The sequence below is a fragment of the Rhinatrema bivittatum genome, chromosome 18, assembly GCF_901001135.1.
Source record: "Rhinatrema bivittatum chromosome 18, aRhiBiv1.1, whole genome shotgun sequence".
In the NCBI taxonomy this organism is placed as follows: Eukaryota; Metazoa; Chordata; class Amphibia; order Gymnophiona; family Rhinatrematidae; genus Rhinatrema; species Rhinatrema bivittatum.
In genome coordinates this window covers 29,173,349-29,189,079 of record NC_042632.1, presented here as the reverse complement: position 1 = coordinate 29,189,079, position 15,731 = coordinate 29,173,349, and the positions used below count along the sequence as shown (strand labels likewise).

Genomic DNA, 15,731 nt, shown 5'->3' with positions numbered 1-15,731 from the left:
TTAACTCACCTGAATTGAGATCTGATCCTTATTATCTAAATCATCAGAAAGTAAAATAAAATCCTGTTGTTGAGAAGTATGGGTATTACTAAAAGTATTTGAATATCTTGACGTGGGAAAATTCTGCTGGCTCTTTCCAGAATCTGTGGTTAGAGAAACTTCGTGGGAATAAGTCTGAAGAAAGGCTCTAACACCATCAATGCCCACAAACTGAGAAGTAGGAACAGAGCTGAAATTACCACTGGAGGACTCAAATATTCCTGAATCTTTCCATTTATGGAGCTTGAGGGCCAAAAGCACTATTATGAAAATAAAGAACAAGCAGGACACAGCAGCAACAGCAATAACCAAATACAATGTGAGATTTGATTCGGTATCTGTAGGAGCTGAAAGGCTGCTCAATTCAGAAATCATTTCGGAGATGCTGTCTGCCACTACAACCGTGACAGTAACCGTAGCAGAGAGAGAAGGCTGACCATTGTCCTTCACCAAAATCACTAGATTTTGTTTGAGAATATCTTTGTCTAGAAAGTAACGAGTTGTCCTGATTTCTCCAGTATGAAGCCCCACAGTGAAGAACCCTGGATTTGTAGTTAGGAGTTCATAGGATAGCCAGGCATTCTGTCCAGAGTCAGCATCAACAGCAATCACCTTCGTTACCAGATAACCCGGATCGGAGGAACGAGGTGCCAATTCAACTCCAGTGGAACCATCGATAGGAGGTGAAGGATATAAGACTTCAGGTGTATTATCATTCTGATCCAATATGAAGAGAGTAACAGAGACATTGCTACTGAGAGGTGGATAGCCTCCATCTTCAGCCTTCACTTGAATTTGCAGTTCTTTGAATTGCTCATAATCGAAGGATCGCACTGCATAGATAACGCCGGTCTCTGAGTTAATAGAGATGTAGGATGTCAGTGGCACTTTAAGATTGTGACCTTCTATTATGGAGTAAGTGACTTTGGCATTTTGATCCCAGTCTAGATCTGCTGCTTTTGTAGAAAATATAAAAGTTCTTGGTGGTATGTTTTCCATAACATAACCTGTATACGCTGCCTGATCAAATACAGGCGGATTATCGTTGATATCAGAAATCAGCAGGAGAATATTTGTGACTGCAGACAAAGGAGGTGTTCCTTTATCAGTGGCTGTAATAGTTATATTGTATTCCGAAACTTGCTCCCTGTCCAAGGTTCTATGCGTCTCCAGACTATAATAATTGCCAAATGACCTATTCAATTGAAATGGAAGATTAGTTGGTATAGAACAAATCACCTGGCCATTTTCTCCTGAATCTCGGTCTTCCACTTTTATAAGTGCAATTGCTGTACCAACAGGACTATCTTCTTTTACTACACTAACAAGAGATGATATGGAAATTTCTGGGACGTTATCATTTACGTTAACAATCTGTAAGAGAAGTTTAGACCTGGATGAGAGACCCCCACCGTCTTCTGCTTGGACTTCAATTTCGTATAATTTAGATTCTTCAAAGTCCAGATTTCCTGTAACTGTTATCTCACCAGTCTTTGAGTTCAGATGAAATATTTTGGAAGCTTTTTCTGTAATTTTTTTAAATGAATAAGTTACCTCTGAATGTATCCCTTGGTCTAGATCTGTGGCACTTATGCTTAATGCCAAAGTACCTTCTGGCACGTTTTCCAAAATGTCCACTTTGTATACAGATTGAGTAAAAACTGGCGCGTTGTCATTTGCATCCAGAATAAGGACGCGGATTTGCACTGTGCTGGATCTGGCAGGATCTCCTCCATCAGTGGCTGTGAGGATTAGGTGGTGAACTTCTTGTTCTTCCCTGTCCAGTGATTTCTCAGTAATTAGTTCTGCATATTTTACACCATCGGCTCCCGTTTGTACATCCAGAGCAAAATGTTTATTTGCACTGAGTTGATAGCTCTGGAGAGAATTAATCCCTACATCTGGATCCTGCGCGTCAGGCAGAGCAAATCGTGTTCCCAGTATTGTAATTTCACTGCATTTTAATAGTATTTCTTTGTTTAGAAAGCTGGGCGAATTATCATTTATATCTTGAATCTCAATTTCGATTGCATACAGCTTTACTATATCCTCAACAAGAAGCTCTAAATTTACCAAACACTGAATTATCTGTCCACAAAGCTGTTCTCTATCAATTTTTTCATTGATATATAGATATCCGTTTTTCAAACTGAGAGCAAAATACTGTGTCCTACCTCCAGAAATAATGCGGACTCCGCGAGCCGATATCTCCCTTAAATCCAGTCCTAGGTCCTTTGCAGCATTTCCCACAAAAGATCCTTCCTCCATTTCTTCTGGAATGGAATAACGAATCTGACCGGACACTGTTTCCCAGGCTGTAATTATTATCCAGCAAAACAGCATTATCCCGTTTAGTTGTCGGCTTTCATGCATTTCTCCCATTTCTCTCTGATTCCAAGTTCTGAGGGATAGCGATACTCGTATATCAGTTATTTAAAGGAAGATACTATGCTCAAAGTATTACAGAGCGCAGGCAGTGAGATCCCTTCTTGTATTCGAGCTCCAGAAGCTAATGTCTGACCCTTCACTTGCATGTTCGTCTCCTCCGTACGAGCAGAGGAGGGGACTGCTCCATCTCTTGCATTTCAGCGCCTGATTGAACAGCGGCGCTCAGAGTCCCAACCAGTAACTGCAACAATTCTTACAAAACAGAACTACAGTAACAGTATTTATGCAGAGAGCACTCAGTGCACCTATCTCAAACAGTTTCAGCAGAGGTAAAATAACTGGATTTTTCTGGTGCTTTCTTTAGCAGCCCCATATTTTTATCGCTAGGTTGCATTTGCCAGTGCTAATTTCTCAGGGAACATAAAAATATGTTCCTTTAGATTAAACATGAAAAAAAAATTTAGATATCAGATGTATTCTTAAGGTTTAATATGAATATATCAGTAATACCCGGACTGCCTAATGTCACCAAAAGTAGAAACTGAAGATCTTAATGAATGTATTCATAGAAAAAGTAGTACTAGTGGATATAAATATTATAATTTGCTTGTATGGTAGTTAAAGCTCGGTAAAGAGCCATGCTCATTTTAGTAAACTTGCTAAAGTGAAAATTCATGTCAGTTTTCAACAATACTTTTAGAGTAATTCTAAGTGGGAAGTGATTTGAGGCCTGAGCATTATTTATAGAAAGAATTGTAAGCCCTAAACACTGTCCATCAATGTCTGGGCTTGAACCAGAAAGAGAGCTGAGATTTTTCACCATGATCTGATGGTTTTCTTGTCCACACATTTCTGATTGAAAGATTGCTTAAAATCTGTTTCTTATTTCACTTTTTGCTTGTTTCTGTTCGCTCTGTTCCTATGTGATTTCTTGATACTGATTACCTTGCTTATTTTCAGGTTCTCAGTTACCAAAGAAAATACCGGGTAGTTTTGATGGAAAAAATTCCTTCCAAATGCCATCTTAGGTAGTTCACATTCAGAATACATAAAGCAGCAATGCTACCCCGAATTAAAACTTTTCATTAGGCGACAATTTCTGGGTTTGTGTACAACATAAAGGTTGTTTCACTTTAATTTGCAATAACAGCATCTATCGTTTTAAATGATAATTTATATCATCTTTGGGCTGCTGGTAAGGAAGAGGTTTTCTCCATAATTATTGGGAGATATTTACATTCTAACGTAGGTATTTTGGAGTTTAATATTGATGAATTGGATAGAGTATTTGATCTTCAGGAGATGCTTTCTTCTTTGTATCTCACCATTATTCATTGCATCTCAGATTTCATTTAATAAGGATTATACTGAGTGATCCTTTATTATTTACATTCACTTGTTACATTCCATAATAGGATGGAATAATTGAACCATCTTAGAGCAATCAATTAGTGTTTCTGATCTTAAAAACACCTCCCTGTATCCAAGATGGTGGATCGCCAAGGAGCAGGAGAGGCAAGCTCTGCCTTTTTGCTTTTCCTTGTGATGAATTACCTTCTGGAACTCAATATGCCACACACAAAGTGGAAAGCTGAACTCCGCGAAACTTTAACTTTTGTTTCTGGAGATTCTTCTCAGCAGAAAGTCAACAGATTCCTCTCATCCATGCTGAAAACACTGGGAGATGCAGCTGTGGTGGGGGTTGGTGAGGAGTGAGCACCACCCTCCTTGGCCGAGGAGATCTCGCTACACCCCGGCGTGCCAGAAATGCCTTTTCTACCCCACAGGGCTCCATTGGAGGGTCTAACATCAACCCTTACACCTAGAATGGTGAACTGAAGAGACCAGATATTGAGGGGAGAAAGACAGATGACCCCAGGAATAGTTGCAGAGGCTGCTGCCCTAGAAAAACAACCAGAAGATTTTCTTCTGTTTGAAGTTACCACAGACTCAACCTCGAACAAAATTCTGGGAGGAATGATATATGTGTGTGCCTGAAGTCTGAAATCAACACAGAGATTCTGGCTTAAGCCAAGCTGCAAAGGAGTCTGGGTAACAAACTCTGGCCATAAGAACCTCAGATTGACCCTGGCTTGGAAAGACTCTGGGAGACATCTGGACTGCATTTAGAGCTGTTCAAATATGATGGAGAGTCATGAGGTCACAAAAAGCACATGGACAAGGTTACATTCTCACAGGATACTGTCTCGACTTGAGGAGCCCCAGTGAAATCAGAGAATCCTGGAGATTTCCCTGAAGATAAAAGATTGACATGACAAAGAACTAACAGAAGATAGACAGTGAGTGGCAGGCACATGGGTCTCAACTGGGCCTTAATTGGGCCTCAAGGTGGGAGGAGAAACAGGATACTTAGATTTTAGTTTGTCTTATTTGGGCATGAGACATGTGGTACGTGATACTCCCATTCATGGATTCCTATTAGGGATTATTGTATGTTTTACCTATAAAAAGCCAGCACTCACTGAGATATGGGGAGATATACAGGAGCAGTTTTGTAAAGATGAAACTGCTACTCTATTTTCCCCCAGAGGTCCCATGATTGCCTTTTGATATGCAATAATAAACTTAAATTTGTTTCTACTAAATTTGGTATTGTACCTCTGTGTTCATGGGGCAGCACCTTTAAGCTGATTTAAAGCTCAATATTTTTGGTGCTGTGACTCGGATCTGACAGCAGCTGTGGCTACTGTACCTTATGTAGTCTTATGTCTGAATCTGCTGGACAGAATCGGACCTAACACTGATTACCCAGACAAATTGGTTCTGGTCCAAAGAGCTTACTGCATAGTAAATCCCAGATTTCTCTGGATGGCTGTTTATTGAACAAGTGATTCCCAGAAGACAGTAGTACTCACGAAGATGGCAATGCTCGCATCAGCGAAAGACAGTTCTGTAAGTAGAATTATTTTTGTTTGCAAGTAAGATTTTCTTTGGCCAATTGTAAATAAAAGTGCACTAGTTAGTTTGATTTTGTTGTGGGGATGTTTAGATTATGGAAACTTGTTAGGCATGTTTCTGGTTCGTTTGCCTGTATAGTTGTCAGTAAACTTCCATTACCAAGGGGTTTTAAGACAACAACAGTTATTTCTTTGTTCTAAGGTCTTGCCTTGGCGGTCTGCTGCTATGGTGTAAATTACAGCAGTTTCAAGTTACAATTGCCATGGAAGTTTTAGCCTTTGAAAGGCTACTGGGAGCTGGAGAATTAACTGTATTGAAAAATATGGGAGTGGGTCTGTTTGGAAGTTATAACCAGTTTGCTGAGGAATTAAAGGTATGGGGGCATGTGTTGATTTCTACAGAAAGTGGATTTATGTTAGTGGATTGTTTACACAAGTTTGGTTTCGCCGGCTTTCTCTTGATGGCTAGCATTGAGTTTGGGCAGATAAAGGATGGTAAAAATGGCTTTGAGGCTCTTTTGTTCAGTTTTTTTTAATATAATGTATGTTTTGGTCCTGAAGCAGACTAACATGTCCGTTAGATGCCTGTGTTTCTTTCAAAGAGTATGTTGCTTTTAAACTGAATGGAAGGAGTTTTCTTGTAAGTGTTTTTGTTGGCTTGATACTGTAAATTGTTTGATGGTCAGGATACATTAGGGGATGGAGTGCGGTGAGTTCGTTATGCTATGGTAATGTGTCAGAGAGGAAATAAATTAAGGATGTGAGTTATTTAATTAAACAGATGGCAGAAAAAAAAGAGAAAAAAAGAAAGAACGTATATGCATATAATCCATGCTAAAGTTTTTGTTAATTAAAGAACTTATGTCATGGGATGATAAAAAGTAGAAAGGGAATGAATGGCATAGGAGTTGGTTTTGATTCTGATAGGAGTACAGGTATTGAATGCTGGTATTGTGGAAGGTTTGGACATTTTGTGGGTGAGTGTGGAGCAGGTTCTAGAGGAAGTTCCTCATATGCAGTCTTGGATTTGGCTAATGCATAATATGGTGTGCTTTCAGCTGCTGCAGAGTAGGAAATTAACAGTTTCCCAGTCCCATGGGGTTTTGTAGAAAGCTTTTTTATTTCTAGTACAGTTAGCATTGAATGCACCTAGTTTGGCTTTTGTTAATTTATCACCTCAAGAAATGGAACAAAAGGGGTTTTTAATCTGCAGATGGAGAGCAGCTCTCACAGCACAACTTGGGGTAGTGCCTTCTAGAGGTATAACAATAGAGACAGGAAAGTAGCTTTATGACTGCTTTTTGCTAAATTAAGGCATATCAGACATTTTAGTTTTAAGGAAACTGTAATGTCACTTTAAAATTTTACTTTAATCATTACATTAATCTTGTCGTATGCCAGATCTTATATTTTCCAGATTGACAGCCTTCCTGCCATGGGAAATATAATGCTTGAAGATTATATTTTTTCCCAGTTTGATTTCTTTTCATTTTTAAATAGATCTATTCTAATTCTGACTTTTGTTTTATTTTTTGCATTGATCCAATCACTTTCTAAACATTTTCAAATACTCTTTGGTCTAATTTTTGAGTGCAAATATCTGTCCATTGTTCTCTGTCTTTGTGTGTCATTGCAAATGAAGAATGAATGAAAGCATGAATTTATGTAATCAGTTCAGTGAAATATATGTTTTTATGTAATATCTGAGTACCTAAGTTGTTTGTGGTTTGGACTATTGAACGTTGTCTTATAACAATGTGGGAATATTATGCAGATTAGTAATAGGGATTACTAGATGCAGGGAGGTATTGACATGATGGAATTTTCTTATTGATTAATTTGATTTGTTTTGCTCTTATACTAGGCTCTAATCCATAACATATGCATCTAATCTAATAATGAGTTAAGAGGCTATGCTCCGATGTCAAAAACTGAGAGAATTGTATATGCCATGCGTTATTGATTTCAGAAATCATCCTTTGCCACAGAATTCATCTTGCACCCTGCATTATATGGACTGAAATGCTTATAATTCATACCTGATCTTTTCTTTATGGTTTTTTCCTTGTTCTATGGGAGTGACCTTACCTAGATGTGGGTTTCTTTTGTTTTCTGAGGCAATGTACCTTTGACATGTGATAACTGATTGTCACAAAATTATTTTTATGACATACCTAGTTAATATCTAGTTATGTACCTATTTGCAAATGCCATTGCTTAGGTTTTCAAATTACTGACATAGTATGAATTGAGAATGCCCTTAGGTTTTTAAACCTGAGGGTTATACATTTTCCAGTAATTCATAAGATTCCTACAGCTGAACGTTTCAAAAATTACCTCTTAAATATTTTGAAAATACCTAAAGATGCAATGCCATTGATTACAAAAGCCTTCTACATATCTCTGAAGATACCCCAAAATAGTAAAGAAGAAGAACAGAAATCTTTGGATTTAACGGGACTTCTGGAAATTTCCCAGGACACTGTGATACAACAAAGAGGAACTCTAGTAGTATTGCTCGCTTCTGAGCAAGAACATAATAATGTCATGAGATTGTTTTTGAGAAATAGAAATGAGCTATTTCATGGATATCGGATTTGGATAAATCTGGATATTATTAAGTCAACACAAGATCAGAGAAAGAAATGTTTAGAGATGAGATCAGAAGTTACCACATTGGGAGAGCAAAAAGCATATTGAAATACCAAAATGTGAAGTATATTTACTATGATCTTATGCAATTAAGGTTGTTTATAAATGCACACTCCTAATTAGGCTCTGACTTAGTAAATGGTAAAGGAAGGCTCCTTATTTTCTTATAATTTTTCCAGAGAAGTGTTTGGATAGCAAGGAAGTTGCTAGAAGGTACGAGAATGTGAAGAAGATACCGAAATGTGAAAACGAAACTTAAAAACAGACAAAGGAATGGATCCAGCTTCTGCGCATGTCACAAACTACACAGGGAACAGTGTTAAAACCCTTAGTAACAAGGCAGGTACATGTGTGAAAAATTTACTAATTGGTCAAGGGATAAGTAGCGTGTATACGCAGACACCTGCTGATTGGCTGAAGGTAAACCCTTATAATATTGTGCACAGATGATAGAACAATGAGTAGAGTCTGAGCTTGCACTGCTTGATTGTGACACTCACTGCTCCTAAAGAAACTATGCCTTTCTTTACAATAAATTTCTTAGATTGACAAAGCTGGTCTTTACTAATCTTTCTTTACCAAGGTTTTTAAACAGAAGTCAATCTATTTGACTTGGATTTCTCTCCTATTTACTTTAATGTGGGGTTGTACAAGAGAGGTACATTTCTTGATCTATTGTAATGTCTACTTACAAATGGTTGTATTTTTCCTTTTTTTTCTGTAACATGATTATAATATTATGCTATTGTATTTTGAAAATTACAAAAAAAAACCCAAAAAACACGTCCCTGTACACTACTCAGTTTTGTACTCTTTTATCAACTGAGTCAGATGCTTTAGGAGAAAGCTTGAACAGATACTGTTTACTCTGGACCAATTCAGATGATAGCCAGTACTATTGCTCCTGGTAAGAATTAAAAACATGCCACATTTATATTGATTGAAAAAAATGGGGTTTGTGTTCTATGTTATAAAAATTACATCTACCTGATATTGGCGACTTGCCTGTGATCTACCTCAGATCCTGGCATTGATCTTCTGAATTGGAGGAAAAATCTAGACCAGAATAGAAACTAGTTTGTAAATACTAGTGAATTTACATAACATTTGAGGTTATCATAAAATTGAGAGTTCAATTATAGTAAAATACACAACACAATAGATATTAATAGACAAGAGCCATTTGGACCACTCAGTACATGAATGTAATCTGCTGTGAAGTTTTTGAAAGGTGGCATATAAATCAAATAATTAAATAGTCCCTGCCTATAACAGTCTGGTTATTCTGTATTTGATTATTGTTTTGAGATACATAGTCAAAATGAAAATCATGAAATTGAGGAAAGTTCAGAAATTGTGAAATAGGCTGAAATCTAAAATTCAGGATGGGTTAACATATGAACTAAAAAAGACAGTCCTTTTGGAGCCAAATAACTGAATATTCAAACATCCTTCAAGAGAGAAATGAATGTGGGTCAGCTTTCCCAGCCCCATTGGAGGGTCAAGTGTAGGACTATTAAAAGTGGAGCATTCTTTTTCATACAGGGAGGACCAGAGGAGAAAGGAAACATCTATACTTTTCAATAAATTTATAAATGATCTGGAAAGAAATATGACAAGTGAGGTAATCAAATTTGCAGATGATACAAAATTGTTCAGAGTGGTTAAATCACAAGCAGATTGTGATAAATTGGAGGAATACCTTCTGAGACTGGAAAATTGGGCATCCAAATGGCAGATGAAATTTAATGTGGATAAGTGCAAGGTGATACATATAGGGAAAAATAACCCATGCTATAGTTACACAATATTAGGTTCCATATTAGGAGCTACCACCCAAGAAAGAGATCTAGGTGTCATAGTGGATAACACATTGAAATCATCGGTTCGGTGTGCTGCAGCAGTCAAAAAATGAAAACAGAATGTTGGGAATTATTAGAAAGGGAATGGAGAATAAAACAGAAAATGTCATTATGCCTCTGTATTGCTCCATGGTGAGACCGCACCATGAATACTGTGTTCAATTCTGGTCGCTGCATCTCAAAAAAGATATAGTTGCAATGGAGAAGGTACAGAGAAGGGTGACCAAAATGATAAAGGGAATGGAAGAGCTCCCCTATGAGGAAAGACTAAAGAGGTTAGGACTTTTCAGCTCAGAGAAGAGCTGGCTGAAGGGGGATATGCTAGAGGTGTTTAAAATCATGAGAGGTCTAGAATGGGTTAATGTGAATCAGTTATTTACTCTTTTGGATAATAGAAAGACTAGGGGGCACTCCATGAAGTTAGCATGTGGCACATTTAAAACTAATCGGAGAAAGTTCTTTTTCACTCAACACACAATTAAATCCTGGAATTTGTTGCCAGAGGATGTGGTTAGTGCAGTTAGTGTAGCTGTGTTTAAAAAAGGATTGGATAAGTTCTTGGAGGAGAAGTCCATTACCTACTTTTAATTAAGTTGACCTAGACAATAGCCACTGCTATTACTAGCAACAGTAGCATGGAATAGACTTAGTTTTTGGGTACTTGCCAGGTTCTTATGGCCTGGATTGGCTTCTGTTGGAAACAGGATGCTGGTCTGACCCAGTATGGCATGTTCGTATGTGCAGAATTTTAAATCCTGAAAGTATTTATCTGTAGTCTCTTTCTATAAGAACATTTTCTCTAGCTTCTGCAGTTATACAGATGCCAGACCCTATTTGACCACTGGTATTACCATCCTACTACTGTTCTTGACCTATAGGTTTTGAATCCTAATACTATTTTACCTCCCTCATCTAACTGGAAGGCTGATCCATGTACAATTACTATTTAATGTCAAGAAATGCTTAAGCTGCTTCAGAGTCTGCCTTGAATCCTCATAATTTGTCTACATTTTTTCTTTTCCATCAAAAATGTTTGCCTCCTGCATTATTTAATCCTTGAGGTATCTAAATAATTGGTTTCTATTTGCTTGCCTCTCCACTCCTTCCCCTCCGCCAACATATTTGTAGAGAACGTCTACATCTCCCTGCCTCCAGTCCCATGCAATTCTTCAATCACTAATTGAAGATATGCATGGGACTGGAGGCAGGGAGATGTAGACAATTGTTATTTTAATGTTTAACAACATTTAAAAAGAAAACAAAGCAAACACCTCAGCAACCCAGAATTCTATATCAAGTTCCTACAATATTGAAAATTAAGTGGTAACCATCTAGATATCTTCTTTAGCAATACATCACAAATCGGTAAATAACATACTTGAATTTCTAGTTCACAATACTGTTTCTCCAAAGCATAAACAGTAAATGAAATAACTTTTCAAAGGCAATCACTGTTTCATTTTTCTCTACCTCGTTCCTCACCTTTTCATTATGACTTAGTTTTGAAAAAGCTTTTTAATTTCAATATAAGATCACGCAGTTGTACAAATAGCAGAAATATTGAAGTTCACTTAGAAATTAGCTCACCTCTTGATAAGGATCAGTCTCAGATTTATCAGTGAAATCTTGCTTGCTTCTATACCGTGTTCCACAGTTGTCAGTAAACATGATACCATCCAGTTTTTCAACATTTGGCTCCAGGAAAGAGAATTCATTCTTTCCGGACTCTGTTGCTGTGCACAGTTGGTAAGTATAAGGTAAAGTCCCATCGCTGTAGTGTGGGAGAAATCTTGGATCAGATTTTGAATAAATATCAGAACTTAGGCATTGAAGAACCGTTGGCTTCCTTAATCTTAGATATTTGTTCATTAGCAGCAGCAAAATCGTCACAAGAAACAAAAATGAGATCAAAGCTAAAGACAGTACTAAGTAAAAATTCAATTCAGAATGTTTTTCCAAGTCTTTGGATTGGTTGCTTAATTCTGGAAGAGCCTCTTGGATGTTTTCAGCAAATATCATATTCATTGTAACTGTTGTTGACAGAGGCGGCTTTCCATTATCCTGCACCATGATTACCAGTCTTTGCTTCACAGCGTCTTTGTCCATAAAGGCACGAGATGTCCTTATTTCTCCAGAGTGGAGCCCGATGCTAAAGAGCACTGGTTCTGTAGCCTGGAGCAGTTTATAGGACAGCCAAGCATTGTGGCCAGAATCTGCATCCACAGCCACCACTTTAGTAACTAGATATCCTCTGTCAGCAGAAGGAGAAACCATTTCGAATAAGGCAGAGCCATCCGATCCAAGTGAAGGGTATAGGATTGTAGGGGCATTGTCATTACGATCTTCAATAAGCACTTTCACAGTGCAATTACTACTAAGAGATGGGGACCCACTATCTTTTGCCTTCACTTCGAATTGAAACTCCCTGAATTGTTCATAGTCGAAAGAGCGCTGAGCATAGATGATCCCAGTCAATGAGTTGATGGAGACGTAAGAGGACACAGGTAATTTTTCAATACTATTGTTCACTATAGAGAAAGTGATTCTAGAGTTTTGTTCAAAATCTGGATCTGAAGCATTTACATTGAAAATGGAAGCTCCCGATAGATTATTCTCTGGAATATAAGCAGTGTAAGACATTTGCTCAAAAACAGGTGCGTTATCATTTATATCCGTAATTTGTATTCGAATTGTTTTTCTGGTGGAAAGAGGAGGATATCCTTTATCACTTGCTACAATTGTAACATTAAACTCCGAGATTTCTTCTCTATCTAGGGTATCGTCAGTTAAGATTTTGAAATAATTACTAGAAGATAATGTTAGCTTGGTAGAAAAATCACTTTGGACGCCACAAGTGACCTCACTATTTTCTCCATAATCTTTGTCATGCACTTTTATCAGTGCAATCACTGTTCCAGGAGGAGAATCTTCAGGAATTGGAGTGGAAAGAGATGTAATTGTAATCTCAGGTGCATTATCATTCTCATCAAGAACCTCAATTAGCACAGTACAGTGAGATACCAGACCACCTCCATCTTTTGCTTCCACATTCATTTTGAAATACCTGATTTCCTCAAAATCTAGATGGCCATTGATTGTTATTTCTCCACTTATAGGATCCAGACTGAAAATATGTCGAGCGCTGTCTGGTATCTTTTTGAAAGAATAAGCAATTTGTGCATATGAACCTTCGTCTAGATCTGTGGCTTTCACTTGAAGTACTTTTGAGCCAGTAGGCATATTTTCCTTCAGGCTTGCTGTGTAGGTATTCTGAATAAACGTGGGCAAATTATCATTTGCATCAGAAACTTTTATGTAAATATCGGCAGTGCAGGTTCTGACTGGATCTCCTCCATCAGATGCAGTCAGGGATAAAACTGAAAGTATTTTGTTTCTCCCTATCCAGGGGTTTTTCCAGCACTAGTTCTGCATATCTCTTTCCATCAGTGCTCTCTTTCTCTTCCATGATAAAAAATTGATTGGGACTAAGCTGATAATGCTGCAGCGAATTGGTACCTAGATCGGCATCTTCTGCGTTTCCTAGAGGGAAACGAGCACCTGGTGAAATAGACTCACTTATTTCTAGATCAATGTTACTGTTAAAGAAACTTGGCGTATTGTCATTAATATCCAAGATGGTCACTTTTATATGAAAAACATTCAAAGGATTAACAACAACTATTTCAATGTTAAGGAAACAATTGATGGATTCTCCACACATTTCCTCCCTATCTATTCTCTCATTTACATACAAGTTTCCATTTTCTGAATTTACGGTGAAATATTGCCTTTTCGGCACTCGAAACAATACGGAGCTTCCGACTTGAAAAGTCTTTTATATTCAGACCCAGGTCATTTGCGATATTTCCTACAAGAGAACCGGTTTCCATTTCTTCTGGAATAGAATAATTAATCTGTCCAGAAACTGCCTGAGAGAGACAAAATAGAAAGGAAAATAGTACTTGCCGTCTCACTCTCCATTCAATCTCCCAGTGTTTTATTTGCTGCACTGCCATATTCATAAACAGGATGATCGGTTTCCAGACGTCTGAGCAAATTCAGCATTCGATACATAAAGTCATTATTAAAAATCTAAATTAGGATAACCTTTTTGTGGTAAAGTGGGTAATGCTATTCCTTTTCCTGGTGTAAGTGCGTGATGAAGTGTTCCTTTCGGATCTGCACCGTGTGACTGCAGATTCACAGGGGGAGGCTCCAATGGATCGCCAGCTCCTGCTCTTGCTCCGCATTGGCCAACAGCGGCACACTGAGTCTTAACTAGAGAAGTACAGCAACTTAATGCCAAGATGCTGCTATTCATTCATCAAATAAAGCTTAGATTGGTAGGAAATTCCTCACTTCGGTTGTAAATAAAAAATCTGCTTTTATTAGCAGAGGTATATAGAATTATGCTTCTTTCCAAAAATATTTGAATTGAATAGCATAGTTAATAATTGCACAACATTTATTTACTTCTTTTCATACAGATGACTAGCTATAGGATTTTGATCTAAAAAATAAAATCCGGAAATGGTACTATAGTAGTAGTATATATTTAAATATTAAACTGCTCCAATATGAAATTGATAATGAGCCATGCAGAAACTGGAACTTTTGGTTTTTGATATATTTTCATGATTTTGGTTATTCTTGAGTATCATTATGTGCTGGGCCAAAAAATTATTAGTATTTGTATTGAACTTCAGTAGAGAAAAAAGTACGATGAAAATTTTCTTATCACAATTTGCGCCAGTACATTATAATAGATACAAATCTCTAGAGCTGTACTGTCATACTACAGCAATATTGCCATAAACTGTACAAAATACTACTGCTGTAATGTTTCATTTTTCACATATCCATACTGTACAGGGAAACATAGGCATATCTATGTGTTTGCAATTGTATACTAGATAGCATATGGTTCATAGCACTGTCAATTGATTGTTTCTAGAATTCCATTATTGTATAAGTCTGAATGCCAAATATGAAGTACTTTATTTAATTTTATTTATTTATTTGTTTTTATATACCAACATTCATTGGGGTATATCACATCAGTTTACATTATAACTCATGAATAATATGACTAAGATGTCTTATTATTACATTATAACATTATAACTTACAACATTGTAACAGGGAAAACAGAGTAACTTAGATAGAGAACTCTGAGTGGAGAGCATCCACTGTGGCGTCTTAACATCTTAGTAGTAACATGAGTCTGGAAATTTAGAAAACAAATTGGAACTTGAGACTGACAGACTACTGGTGGGAAAAATACTAGGATGAAGATCTACAGGGTGGTAGTCGAGCTTTGGAGGTGGTGCTTAAGTAGAGGGGATGAGAGGTTAGATGATGTAGATCTGAATGGGGACAATGGATGTTAGGGGCTGAGCTGATTGGAGCTTAGAATGTGGTGATTTAACATATAGGTTGGTAGGCTTTTTGGAATAACCAAGTTTTCAGGTACCTTTTGAATGACTGGGTAGAGTTGAGTAGGAAGTTTGTTCCATAGGGAGGGGCCCACTATTGAGATGGCGCATTCTCTGGTTGTGATGAGGTGTGCTAGTTTTGTGGAGGGGATGGATAACAGGCCAGTGTTTTTGGACTGAAAATTTCTTTGGGAGTCATGATAGTGGAGGGTGTCCTTTAGCCATTTGATCTTTTCATTGTTGATGGTCTTGTACAGAAGTGTTAGGGTTTTGTATTGTATTCTATAGGTTACGGGGAGCTAATGGAGGTCTTTCAGAATGGGTGTGATGTGTGAGGATCGATTGCTGTTTGTGAGAGATCTGGCTGCTGCATTTTGCAGAAGTTGGAGGGGTTTGAGGGAGGATGCTGGGAGCCCAAGGAGGAGGGAGTTGCAGTA

At 37.6% G+C, this 15,731-nt stretch overlaps 2 protein-coding genes across 2 annotated transcripts; both read right to left on the bottom strand.

The window, feature by feature from the left end:
• On the bottom strand, nucleotides 1-2,487 carry LOC115080011 (protocadherin gamma-A10-like). Its single transcript, XM_029584017.1, has one exon. It carries the CDS (start codon nucleotides 2,419-2,421, stop codon nucleotides 1-3), a length of 2,421 nt encoding a protein of 806 aa, XP_029439877.1. The 5' UTR covers nucleotides 2,422-2,487.
• An 8,950-nt stretch (nucleotides 2,488-11,437) lies between these two features.
• On the bottom strand, nucleotides 11,438-14,026 carry LOC115079684 (protocadherin gamma-B1-like). Its single transcript, XM_029583437.1, is given in 3 exon segments — nucleotides 11,438-13,228; nucleotides 13,230-13,643; nucleotides 13,645-14,026. Coding segments are annotated over 3 exon segments (2,442 nt in total). The 5' UTR covers nucleotides 13,882-14,026.
• Nucleotides 14,027-15,731: the final 1,705 nt, after the last annotated feature.

Bases quoted from the DNA above. Each gene is read 5' to 3' on its own strand.
- LOC115080011 (XM_029584017.1), bottom strand. From the start codon at position 2,421: ATGGGAGAAATGCATGAAAGCCGACAACTAAACGGGATAATGCTGTTT.